The sequence below is a fragment of the Capsicum annuum genome, chromosome 6, assembly GCF_002878395.1.
Source record: "Capsicum annuum cultivar UCD-10X-F1 chromosome 6, UCD10Xv1.1, whole genome shotgun sequence".
Taxonomy (NCBI): Eukaryota; Viridiplantae; Streptophyta; class Magnoliopsida; order Solanales; family Solanaceae; genus Capsicum; species Capsicum annuum.
The window spans coordinates 191,697,481-191,711,893 of record NC_061116.1 but is presented as its reverse complement, the minus strand read 5'-3'; the positions used below and the strand labels follow the sequence as shown (position 1 = coordinate 191,711,893).

Below are 14,413 nucleotides of genomic sequence, written 5' to 3'. Positions count from 1 at the left end.
AATATCAATATATGTATATATGATGTATAAATAGTCATGTACTGTATTTAATTATGTAGTGTTGATGTAATGTATTAATATTATATAAATAATGTATAAATATGCATTAATATTGTACAAATGGTGTATAAACTTGAATGAATATTGTATAAATAGTCATTTAATATATCAACATTGTATAAATAGTATATAGACGAGTATCGATATTGTATAAATTGGTATGTAATATATCGACATTATATGAATGGTGTATAATCGTGTATCGATATTTATTTAATTAATGTTCCCACCTCAATAAATAAAAATATAAATGACGTGAATGAATCGTTGTTGGAACTACCGCAATTTTCTCCCTTCATTTTTGAACTTCCAAAAGTACAAACTAACACTTTTTACCGTCCCTCCATTAACAACCTGTGAATCAACTGGTGAACCTCACCGCAAATTCTACCGCCAAAACCCATCTTAGCCTACACCTTTCCCTTCGTCCTCCTCTGAACGAGACGCACTCCAACGATTAATTTCACTATTCACCTCCAAAATTTTCGCATCACAATTGAATTCAATATCACCTCAAACATACCACCACTAAATTTTAATACTCAACACTAAAAATCATGATGTCATGACTGATTTCACCATCTTTGACTTGATCCAATATCAATTTAGAGAAGAAAAATATATAATTTAAAGTTGAAAAAAAAAATTAAACATACAAAAATAGAAAATAATCAAAATTTAATGAAATCCAAAAAAAAAAAAAAAAAAGGTTGGGGTGGGATGGGATGGTTCCTGCGACAAAAGCAAAAGGTGTGTCGGAGAAAAAGATTGGGTTATGGTGTATGTGTGGGGTGGGGGGAGGGGGAAGGGGAAGGTGATGTTAGAAAAAATTTAAAGCACATGTAATTACTTAATTTATTTGTTTTGCTGACTATCAAAATGACACACATAATAATATTACTTCGAGAGTCTAAAATGAAAAATGCCTAGTTGAGATAGCAAAATGAAAGTTTAAATTTGAGCTGTTACTGTGTATGGCCAAATAAGTACCATGACTGAAATAATGTTAAAGGATTATTTTACTCTGGGAAAATTGTTGAAAATGTCATTTAAGTAGGAAAAATTTACAATATTTCCCTCTGTTAGTAGTTTGGCTAGTTAGTTATCTGAATAATATATGCCCTTATTACACAGAGAAACTAATGGAGCATCATTAGAGAAAATACTTTCACAAAGGATTAACACATCTAGTTTTCCATTTTGTTGAAAAACTTTCAAACTCTAAAATAGGTGACTTCAAATTTCAAGATTAATAAGCTCCTGTTGGAATAAGAAGGAAAGGATTAAGAAACCCAATATCAATCAACTACAATCCAAGACACATGAATGAATTCCTCTGTAGCCATTCACATTTAGACTTTAGCCAAGAGATGGAGCATACATGTCTTGAGGGTTCAAGGTCTACAAAAACATCTGCTGCATGCATTTCTTTTGGAATATGCAACTAAACAAAGAGTGGCACAAGATTGGAGGTTTGGTTTCTAGGGTGAAAGATATAAAGGAATATAAGAGGAGCAAGATGACTGATTTGTGACAATATCAGCTTCTTCACTAGTGTTTTAAACAATTTGGAGTCTGAATCACACTTCTCGTTTTTCATCAGTATTGTTTTCTGCTGCTTGGACTGCACTTTTTGCTTCCTTAGACCCTCGATGGATACCTACAATCACCAGTAACATATTTGAATACCATTAGACATTAGATGAAACATGTTGTCTGAGGTCAATGAACTGGTATGAGAAGGCACATTTTCATGCACAACAGATTAAGAGTGTGTCCAGTATGGAGGAAAACATTTTCATGTTCGTTTGGTTAAAAAGATTGGAAAACATTTTCTTTAGGAAAACAACTTCCTATCCTACCTCCGCCCCACCCACTACAATCCCCTGCCCGACCACAATATCCATCACTCTTTATCTCTACCTATTTTTTTGTTTTGTTTTGTTTTAGAAATATACAAATGCTTTTAGGAAAGTATTTTTTACTTGCATACCGAACACAAGAAAATAAGTAATAACCGACTTGTTTTCTTGGAAAACATTTTTTTCTCTATGCCGAACATACCCTAAATGGGAAAAAGTTTTGGATGATGTAAGATATTGAGTTCACAAATTCCGCAACTCGCATGCATCTTGTGTCAATTATGTGAGGCACGATGTGACATTTCTTGGTTAAATGGCAATACAATGTTGCAAATTTATATATATATATATATACATACTCCTGTTGTCTTGGAATTTTAACATTCCATACTGCCTTGCTGCAACATACAAAAATCTATCAACAAAGTAGAATTTATTACCTTGAGGGATGTAAATGTGATCACCAGAACCAATACCGTGGGTGAAACCTGCTTTGCCAGATGACCTGCCATGGAACTCTCTTATTAGAGCTAAGTTACTGCCGTTGGTTGTCTCATTCTCTGCTTTAGGCGAATAATTTTCTCCAGTTGATGGCCTTGCAGCAGATTTTGGAGCATACGTTGTTGACCAAGATCCTCCATTCGATCCAGCTAAGGACATTATAACATCTGCCTGATACATAGCAGGAAAATCATTCACGTTATGCTAGAGAAGTTTAGAACTTAAAAGATTCAACCAATCTTAAAGAGTCAAGGCGAATAGCAAAGTGCAATGCGATCTATTGGAAATATTTAAATGGGAAATTTGGGAAAATTCAAAGCTAAGCTAGATTGATAAAGGTTTCTAGATACTTCTCCCCTTAAATATAAACCCTCGCCTTTGCCACTGTTCAGCAACTGGGATTAAATAATTTTTCTTTAATATGATTGAATTGTAAGACACCAAATGATGCTCCTTGCATATTTTTAGCAAAATGCCTTTTCAATTCTAAGACATTGCAAATCAGTCGAACTGGGACTAGACATTATTGAAGCTTCTGAAAAGTGAACTTTACGGAAGTGAGGAGTACAAGTACGAATAAAACTAGAGAAAAACAACTCCGAATTTTTGATTAAATGAAAATTGACTGCTACAATGCACATGCTTCGGCTATTTCATGGATCACCAGGAACGGAAGACTTCTTAATCAATTGCAAAGGTGTGAATTCACAGGTACTTCTGCCCTAAAATTCAACTGCAACTCCAATACCATCCTAATCCTATGAGAAAAAAAATTGAATACAAGATTCCAGCTTTAGTTTCCTTTAGGAAAAGTCCCACCACCTAATGTGCACAGTCCAATACCTGTGAAGTCATTTGCTCCTCGAACTTCAGCAGTTACACATTTTGGCCCTTCTCTAAGTAAAAATTTGAAAAATGCATAGGCATAACGTGAGAGAAGTTAGAAGTGAGATGACGACAATTGCTAGCATTATCCCGCAACCAAATCACTAACCAAAAAATGCCTCTCGATAGGATGTGTTTCTTTTTTTAAAAAAAATCTTGTAAGAGATTTTCCAAAGAAAGTTTGTGTTTAAGTTTAATTTTCTCAAAGAAACTTTTTTTTTTTTTGATAACCGTGGTGTCCGGGCCAACTTGCGCGCACCTCGACTAAATTCACGGGATACCTGCCACCTCCCACCAGCAACAAGTACCAGGTAACTCTGTCCATCAAGACTAGAACAGATGGGAAGAAAACACCTAGTGTTTGTCTCTGCTGGGAATTGAACCTGAGACCTCATGATGCTCATCCCAACTTCATTGAACCATTGGGCCACACACCCTTGGGTGCTTTCTCAAAGAAACTTTGCACAAAGCTTTTTTCAAAAAATGTTTTTCAAAGAAGTGGGTTTCAGTCTTTCAGATGTTTTTAGAAGAAAAATTCTCTTTCACTTCCAAAACATTCACAAATCTTCAATAAAACTACAACTATCGAAATACAATTCTTTTGGCATTAACTCTTTTTTTATCTTTCCTAAAAACTTGTTTAAGAGTTCTTTTGAAAACTTGTCCAAGCAGATCTAAGTTGATTGGAACTTCTTATAAAATATGCAAGAGTAAAGGCTCTTATGGAATAATAGCTCATCTGGAATAGGATTCTTACAAATGAAAGAAGGAAATTAGAAGTGACCACTGACAAATCTCTGTCGACTCACTACATTGAAGATTCTAACTGGAATAGCAATTAGCAAACTGGGAGGAAATTATCATGCTGCAGCTTGTTTTCAAGTGGATTAATGCATTACCAAGTTAGTATAACCATAATCAACAAGAATACTAACTGGTGAACAAAAGAATTTAGTCGTGAGTTACAGTAGACCTACGATCATTTAGGGAAGACAAATTAGAGAATTTGTACAGACGGTCTAGAACAAGTTAGAAATTATCTAACTTATAAGATTATTCTTTTCCTGGAGAAGTCCAAATAAACTTTATGGGGGAGATACCGCCCTTGGGCCTAGCTCAATTCCAAAACCTACTTCACGAGGGAGGATTGTCCAGGACCATATGAGAAAACCACAACTCATTCCTCAACCTATGTGGGACTTAACCTCCCCCCCACCTCCTATTTCACGAGGGAAGATTGTCCAGGACCATATTCCGCAACCTATGTGGGACTTAACCCCCCCCCCCCCCCCCCAACAATCCCAATTCATGATTCAACTGGAGCATGGATTACAGGAGCCAAACATTGAGAAACACAACAGCAATGTGATAATATGACCTAAAGAAAAGAGATCCCTTCTTCCCCTCGCTTTCAAAAATGATGAATATGAAGTCCGGGAGGCTGCAGATACTACGGATCCTCTCAAGTCTCAACCCATACGCTAGCTCATTAGGAAAGGATTGTCTAATACTATATAAGGAGACCACAACTCATTTCCTCAACCAATGTGCAACTTAACATTTGAATCTCTAGAAGTTGAATTGGATTCTTCAATGGTGGTCCAAATGATTAATGGGAATAACAACGCACCTTGGAGAATCCAAAGCACTATTGACAATATCAGAGCAAAGATTTTTCAGAGAAGTATAACAGTGAAACATTGTTATGGAGAAGCAAATGAAGTTGTGGATGCTTTGGCCAAAGACACACCCTCAATCACGATCCGACAATTTTCACAAGTGAAAGAGAACTTCCTGCTATGGTGAGGGTCCTCTCAGAATAGATAAACTCCAACTACCAACCTTAAGACGAAGGGCAAAGAAGAGTACAAACTGGCCCTTAGACCCTCCATGATACTATCTGTAGCTGGCTGCATAGACTTGTCATAGACAGTCTATATGCACCTCTCTTTTTTGCCTTTTGTTGGATATACAACGTCGCCTAAACTTTAAATAGGATTTTCGCTATATTGTCCTTTGTTGTATAAGGACGTCATTGTTGTTTTGTCCCCCTCCAATATTTGAATTCGTGTCTTCTTTGTTGTTAAACATCTTATTTACTATTGAAGCATGTTACTTTCATTTAACACAATATACCTGGTATAGTAGACTGACGGAGTTAGCCAAGTGAGCAATTAGACAATAACTTATCAGTTGGCTTACACACTAAATTTATTCACTAATGAGTAATCTGTTCACAAAGAAAGAAAAAGAAAAACCAAAACAAAGACAAATAAAAACACAGAAGAGAGGTGTGATTTGGCATAGCAGAAGACAAACCTTGTTGGGATGGACATTATCGAAAACATGGGCTTGACCCCCGTAAAATATAGTCATTTGAGAGCCAGCAGATGACGATCCTTGCCGACTATCATGCAACAAACATCAAGAAGTCTCAATGCTATTATCAGAGAAAGTCAGGCTGACATCACAAGAGGCAGTTTGTGCAATATCTACTAAAATTACCATGGGTTAGAAGATTCTAGGTCAGACAAGTGAAGTGCAGACTTCTGCTTGGCACCACTTAATGGCACCCCAGTAAGGCTTCTATCAGAGATTCCACCACTTGCATTAATGGAGCTCAATATTCCGGATCCTTTGATTCCTGTCCTTGATCCTTCATCAGCAGCTTGAGATATAGTAGAAGGTCCAGCATTGGCATCTCCAAACCTGTTGGCTGACGATTGATAGCCAAAAGGTAAAACATGACTAGCACGTGGAGGAAACTGCAAGGTGGGACCAACATTGAGAGGAATAACTCGATCCCACTTGGAAGCATTGACATCAGTTCTACCGGTGGCAGATGGTTGTGATATTAAAGAGGCATGAAGTGGCCTCATTGGATGCATAACAAAGGACATTTCTTGGTCATGTGGCCGTCCACGTCGCTCGCCCCCTGCATTTCGTAGTAGCTGAACTTGAAGAAAACTACCAGTATCAGAGTAAATAGCAGGCACTATAGGATGGTAAGTAACCAACAGAAGACAATTAGGAGCAGTTTTTCCTTTTTTCTGTTTTCCTGAATTTTGTTTAATAAATGAGGGAAAAGAGGAAATACAAACCTTCTGCATATGTGAGCTCTCCAATGTGTCTGGTCGCAGCGTTGAAAATTTATCTCTTGTTGACCCCATTAAAGAGTCAGAATTGCTTCTTTTCGTTCCCGACAATCGATTACTTGGCTCAGCCCCTGAAAGTTCACCCCTTAGGCCATAGAATGGCACTCCTTCATAATGATTTCCTACATGTCTTTCTACAATGATAAAAAATGATCAAATACTGTTCAAATTTCCACAAAGGACAACATCAGTTGTGAATGCTAGAAAATCTCACCCTTCATCAAAGTCAATGATAGCAACACAAAAAGAAGTTTAAAAGTTGAGTCAAGTCTTCATAAACTAATACCAAAATAGAAAGCCATTGACATGTATTAACAAAAAGACAATCTATGCTTATTGGTTTTAAAGGAGAGCTTCCCAAAAAGCTACTAAATCAATCATCTCAAGCAAACTTCCTCCATAACAAGCATTTCCTTTGCTTGGTCAACTATAGATAGGCTTAGCTGGGTACAGAAATATATCACAAGAAACACCAAGCTGACAACAACAACAAGTCCAGTGTAGTCCAAAAAGCAGGGTGTCTGAGGAGGGTAGAGGGTACACAGACCTTACCTCTTCCTCGAGAAGGTAGAAAGGTTGTTTCTCGAAGACTATCAAGTAACAAACAAGAAACCTCAAGCTTATACACAAAAATAAAAGTAAACCAGCGCCATGAAAAAAATCAAAATATATGCTCATTAAACTAAAAGCAAAGATAAAAAGTAGTACTAACTGAATCAAATGGTAGATTACATCTCAAAAGATATAGTAGCTAACAACCTCCATTTCCCTTCAAATTGCAAAAGAAAAAAGAGTACAAAACAAGAAAATGTAAGAAAGGTGAGAATGAGGGTTGCTTTTTCACTTACCAGACCCCAGATCAGAAGTGGTGGAAATGGGACCACGGCCACCCCCAGAAGAAGCACCAACTGAGACAGAAGCAGATGGAGATGCCTCAGATGGCAACACCACTCTGCCAGACATCACTGGAGATGATTCTTGATGATACCCTTTACCCAAAAAATCATGAAAAGTAGTTGTAGTAGCTGCTGCTGCTGCTGCTGGTGGTGGTGGTGGTGGTTTCACTTCATCTGCTGCTGCTGCAGTACTACCACCAACACTTTTGTTACTTTGAATGTGAGCCATACATGAACACTTTCAGTACCATTACCAACACACCCCAAGTCCTCAAGTCTTGTGTGTTGGTAGGTGGGGGGTGGGGCGGGGTGGGGGTGTTCAAGAACCAAAAAAAGCAACAATCTTTGCACAAGAAAGGGGGGTAAAAAAGAAGGCAACAGCTATAACAACTTCAGTGTGACCTTATCTGCATCAACTTTTACAGACAAATTTACCCACACAGTTGTTGTTTGTATGAATTAATTCAAAAAAAAAAAAGTGCAAAAACTCGTCTGCATAATACACAAGAAAGGTTAAAAAGAAGATAAAGGTATGTAGCGCCTTTCAGAAAAAAAATAAAATAAAGGAAGAATCAGACAAGGGGCATTAAATAGCAAAAGTGACCGACTTTTTCTTACACATAGTAATACATAAATGGGTTGTGTGTTCTTGGTTCTCTTGCCCACTCACATCTTACTACTATGGGCTTGTTCTTTTCTGTTTCAAAAAATACAGAGACATAGCATTGGGAAGGGAGAAAGCAGGAGAATAATAGTAGTGGATCTTTTCTTTTTTTTTTCTTTTGCAGTTTATTGGAAGAGATGAAAGTATGTTAGTTGATTGTTAAGCTTTAATTTATCACATTTCAACTCATGCTTCCTCTTCCGTTTCCTAATAATTAAATTATTAAAATATGAAACACATATTTTCAAGAAGTGGAGTCTTAGAATAACAGGTAAAATTGCTGTTATATGATTAGGTGATCACGAATAAAATTGCGTATAATACATCCTTGTAGTGCAGCTCTTTCTCGGATACCATACAAAGCGATAGTTTTAGTGCACCGAACTGCTCTTTTTTAAAACAATTTTTTTTTTTAAAAGACAAAGATATAAATTAGTGATATTTTTCCATTTTTACTATTTTCAAACTCTAAAATATTAATAATGATCGTTGAAACTCATCCTTGAAAATTTAATTAATAAAGAGTAAAATTGAAAAAAAATTCTAACATCTATCTTAAATAATGAACAACTCAATTATTTTGAACATTAAAAATTACTCTAATAATTTAATTATTTTAAAACAAAGAAAATATTCATTAAAAAATAACTATCGACATGACTATTTATGATACTATTTGTATTACTTCATATTTACTACTCCCTCCATTTCAAATTACCCGTCTCAAATTTTCTAATTTGATTTCTCATTTTATTTGTCTTTTTTCATTAATCAAGAAAAGACAAAAAAAATCATGTTTTACCCTTTGTATTAATTACCTTTTCTTCAAATATAAACATCATTTAATAGGGTACTATGGTAAACTATTCATGTTATTAATTATTTTTCTTAATTAATGTGTCATCTCAATTTGAGACAGAAGGAGTCTTGTGTATTAATATAAATTTAAAGAATAAGTAATTTCTTAAAATTGAAGAAAAAAATTCTTAATATATAAAAAATAATAAGGAAAAATTAAAACTTAGTAGCCATTTGGCCATAAGTTTTTTTTACTTTTTTTTTTAAAAAATTATTTTACTTTAGTAAAAAAGTGAAAATCATAGTGTTTGATCATGAAAACTTCAAATACAATTTGAAATTATATTTTGGAAAAGAAAAAAATAAGAAAAACTTTTTTTCACTCCTACTTCTCTCACAAAATTTCAAAAAATAACTTTAATTTACATTTATGGTCAAACACAACTCCAATTTTAACTTCAATTTCAACTCTATTTCCAGCTTTAGAAAATTATGTTTTCATGGTCAAACGGGCCTTAATCAGGAAATAGATGAAAAATAATTTTGAATGAAAAGAGTAGTTAATTGTAATATTTGTCCTTTTGCTTGTCTTAATTACACTTATATCTTAAAATTAAAAACAACACATCATAGTCCATAACTTCAAAAATGGCTTAATTGAAGGAGAAAAAGTGGAAAAAAGTTAAATGGTGGCTGCTACTTCTGGGGAAAAGACACCTAAATTTGATTCTCTTTTTTTTTTTTTTCTATGTGGGGAGAAAAAAAAAAAAAAAAAAAAAAAAAAAAAAAAAAGATTATGAGATGGGATTGAATGAGGATCGATGGGATTCTTAAAAAAAACACATGATTTGATTTATATATACTCTTGTAAAAACACTGATTTCCTTTCAAAACTTCCAAATAATCATAATTTTATTAGTTTGATTAAACATGGAACATTGATAAAACATTTTTACAAGAATGGTAAGTTATTATTGAATGATTAATTCATTGCTTCATTTTAGATTAAACAAAAATTTATTTACAATTATTCACATAGCTTATGTATTAGAACTTCAATTAATCTATAGCTAGTATTGGTCTTATAATACGTGATTCAAATATTTAGCTTAATACAAATTAAAATTATCCCAAAAGGTATTAAAAAACTACAAAAGTAAATCTTGAGGTTATCATTATTATAAGTAAGTGAATGTGTACATAAACATTAATATGGGAATAATTACAATATTCTTAATAAAAAAATTCAAACTTAGAACCCTAAAAATTGAGAAACTTCTTGTTGAAAATGTCATTCTTAGAAAATGGACCTTGCACCGATTATTATAATTAATCAATATAGTCTAATATTTATTCTAAAATTTACACAAATACACAACTTATTTTTTCAATATTACAAATAATCCAACTCCCTAAACATATTACAAAAATCCTAATATATACACAGAATGTTATGTATATATCGGCTATATTATGTATATTAATAGAGAGAGTAAAATAATTTAAAAAATAAGAGAGAGTATAATTACTTTCAAAAAATTTAGTATTTATTTTATTTATACATATTTATTCACTATAATTTTCATGGTAAATATGTTATGTAGATGTTAGGTCTAAAGAGTGATATTATTTTTTAAATAAATTATAAGTAAAACAAACTACTAATAATATCTTAAGTCGCGAAAAAAGAAACACGTGAGCGGTTGGATTCTTTCGTTGGAATGTAAGATTGTTGAGTGGGGGAAGAATTTTGATTCTCTTGCACACACACATTACACACATAACATTGGTAGTGTTATTTTGAGGGGGGGGGGGGGGGGGGGGCGGGGGAGAATTTTGACCCTCTACACATTACATTTTGGGGGAGGTTTTCTATTCGATTTTTGATATTCGTATTGAAATTTGATTAGATTTTCTATTAAAAATAATTTTATACTCAACACTTAAACTTGAGACTTCTAATTAAAGGAGAAACAACTTCGTCTGATGCACCATAATTTTTCATGGTACTAACATTGCATTACACATATATAAAACATAATATTGGTAGTGTTATTTTGAGTGGGGGGTGGGCGTGGGCGTGGGGGTGGGGGGATTTTGATTCTCTTACACAAACACATTACACATATATGACACATAATATTGGTAGTGTTATTTTGAGTAGATGTATTGACTCTGTCCACTCTTTCTCCCCCATCACTCATATGTCCTTTTCCCACCTTGTATTTTATTTGGTGTTGAATTTACGTTGAAAAGTCATATTTAATAGGTATTTGGTCATGAAAATTAAAAAAATAAAATAATGAGAATTTGAGTTAGAGTTGTGTTTATCATGAAAATAAATTAGAGTTTATTTTAATTTTTTGTGAGAGAAATTAAAGTGAAACTTTTTTAAATATAATTTTAATATATTTGAAATTCTTATGATCAAATACTATAATTTTCACTAAAGTGAAATATTTTTTTTAAAAAAAGTAAAAAAAATTCATAACCAAACAAAGTTTAAGTTAGGAGAGTGGTGCTTTCTATTCTATTCTATTCTATTGTAGAGGATTTTATATTGAGAGTTTAAATTTTAAAATCTCTAATTAAATTTAGGAGAATAGTTATCATAATGATCACAATGGAGTGTACTTTCAAATGTGGGAAAAAGACATTTGATGGAGTGTACTTTTCAAATTGTATCTACTTTAGTTTTACTTTTAATCATGTTAAAACGTTCAAGTTTTAACTTTGTTAGGAGCTTTACATCTGGTTGAGTTTATTTAACACTAAAATGTTTGAGATAATTCTAATTATTTTTTAGTGTTAACAATTTGATAGTCCTGTGAATGAATTCTTGAGAATTTGTGTGAGAGTTTTAATCGTCTTAACTATGATACAAAATTTCTAAAATGTCAATGAATAAGACGTATTTTTATTTATTAAAAATATATATCAATTCATCCTAGCAAAATCTAAAATATGATCTTATTAGGTAACAGAAAAGGTATTAATAAGCATCTTTTTACTTTTAATTGTTTATTTTCAGCTCTAAATCATATACTATTCAAATATATAACTGTTTATATATATATATATATATATATAATAGAAAAAGAAAAAAAAATCCCTCCTTCTTCACCCATCCAACCCGCCAACACCCCCACCCCACTCCCCTCTTCAACTGCCATATCTGCCACCATCACCATCACTCATTTCTTGAATTTGACAACAAAAAAATGAGATTTCTGTATTTGTTGTTGAATCTACAACAAATTTTTTTAATCTAAAGTAATTGTTGATTTCTTGATTTGTAATTTCTTGTTGTTGTAGATTTGATTGTTGTAGATTCAACACACGTGCATCAAAATTCCCACTGATAGTCATCTTTGATTGTGTTTTTTTTTTTTTTTCAGGATAATTTGATAAAATAAAATTAGTAATGTAGAATTAATAAACTTATCTAAGTTTTGCATCTTTTTCTATGTTGGAAATGATTGGGTTGGATATTTGGTTGTTGATTTTAGAGAATTTGGTGTTAATTTGATCGAATTTATCAGGTGAGTTGAGTTTTTTATCACTATTTTAAGGTATTTTTCAATGGTGGTAATGGCGTTTTTCGACGAAAATTCACCGAAAAAATGGGATGTGTGTGTATGTGTTGTTGTGTGGGAGTGGACGGAGGTGGATGGGGGTGTGTGCAGGTATGGCAGTGTAGGGGATGGACGGGGTGTGTGTGCAGGTGTGGGAGTGGACGGGAGGGTGGGGAAGGGAATGAGGGGTGGATGGTTATGAAGAAGATGGAAAATGAGGGTGGGGTGTTTTTTTAATTTTTTTTTTTAAAAATATATATAATATTAAAAAAATATTTTATTTATGTGACACTGATGTGTCAGCGAGTGTGATGTACTCTCTATTATGAGAATTGTATTATATATTAAGGAGTAAAATTAATTCACTTTAAAGATATTAAGAACAGTAAATAAATAAAATATTAGTTTAAGTGCTAAAGTAAATTTTTTGCGATAAGTTTGGAGAAATTTTGATGTATTATCTCAAAAATATAAATAGTTGATTTAATTTATTTGGATTATGATATAATAATATAGTTATTATATCTACCAACTTATCGAAAGTTTCATTTTGCCACCCATATGACATTCCTGTCCTTCTCCAATTAACCTTTGAAAGCAAGTATTGAAGTGTTTCTAGTCAACAAACACTGTATTAAAAGTAAAATGAGATGAGAATAATGAATTTTGTCTTTTACTTCCTCGTTTCATAATAAATGAATTGTTAAATTTTCACGTATATATTAAGGAAAAAATATTAAAGATATAAATTTAACACAATTTTTTATTTTTACCCCCAAAAAAGAAAAAGTTGACCTTATAATACCTTTTCAAAAGTTAATTGATTATTAAATTATAAGGGCAAATTTTTTTAAAAAAATCAATGATTCACTTATTTTGAAATACCAATCAATACCCCAACAATTTATTTATTCTGAAACGGAGAGAGTAACTTCTAATAAGTTCTAAACTAGCGAATAATTAGAGGTAACTATTTTTTAAAAATACGATAGATAATTTGAAACAAATATGAAGTATTTGAGTCATTGTTGTCACGAATTCAATTAAATTTTGATAAACTCAATTTGTCTTTTAGTTAATTTTGTGAAAAGAATTAAATGATCAAAGTAAAATAATATTTTCTCCGTTTCATAAAAAATGAATTGTTGGATTTTGGCACACATATTAAGGGAAAAACATTAAAGACATAAATTTAACACAACTTTTCATTTTTACCCTAGAAAAAAGAAAAAAGTCGACCTTGTAATATCTTTTCAAAAGTTAATTAGTTGTCAAATCATAAAGGCAAATTTGAAAAAGAAAAATAATGATTCACTTATTTTGAAACACCAATAAATACCCTAACAATTCACTTATTCCAAAACGGAGGGAGTACTATTCGAAGAAACCTGAACAAATACTTAGTCAAAAAATATATTCAAGTTTTCATTATATTAGTATTAACAAAGAGTAACAAAGAACAAGATGAAAGTGAAATCATTAGATCATCACTAACTACTCCATTAACAGTAATTATAATTGAAATCTTGACAAATACCAATACCACATCCCAGTGGTTCATGTCATTTAGCAATTAAGTACAATATCATAAATCCCCCTAATGGGATTTTGCATTATCAACATTACAAAGTACTTTCTTTCGAAGCATGCGCAAAAAGTTACAGATTTTTTCATTTAACTACGTGGCCTTTATTTTAGAAGTAGATTTTTCTTTTTTGCTTGTCCATTTTAGCAACTAACAAAAAATTATCATTTTCTTTTCAATGACATTTTCATCATCATTAAATTACGATATAAAGTATTACTATTTCTAACCAAATTTAAATTTTTAAAACATAGCTAATAAGGTTAATTTTATTAAAATAAGTCACTAATAAACTTTTTTTAAGGAGGTATTATATTAACATGGATCAAATAAATTAAAACAGAGGAAATCATATAAGATACTTGGCTTTTCCTAAGCTATATGCAGAAAATTGAGTGAGTAGAATCAAGACAAAATACTTGGAGTGCAAGT

General features: G+C 32.4%; 1 protein-coding gene across 1 annotated transcript; it reads right to left on the bottom strand.

The window, feature by feature from the left end:
• Positions 1-1,277: 1,277 nt before the first annotated feature.
• Positions 1,278-8,220, bottom strand: LOC107872799 (protein TIFY 8). Its single transcript, XM_016719405.2, has 6 exons — positions 7,312-8,220; positions 6,410-6,597; positions 5,814-6,259; positions 5,628-5,715; positions 2,363-2,594; positions 1,278-1,720 (listed from the first exon to the last, which is right to left on the bottom strand). The coding sequence occupies exons 1-6, from the start codon at positions 7,586-7,588 to the stop codon at positions 1,641-1,643; spliced, it is 1,311 nt and encodes a 436-aa protein (XP_016574891.2). The 5' UTR covers positions 7,589-8,220; the 3' UTR covers positions 1,278-1,640.
• Positions 8,221-14,413: the final 6,193 nt, after the last annotated feature.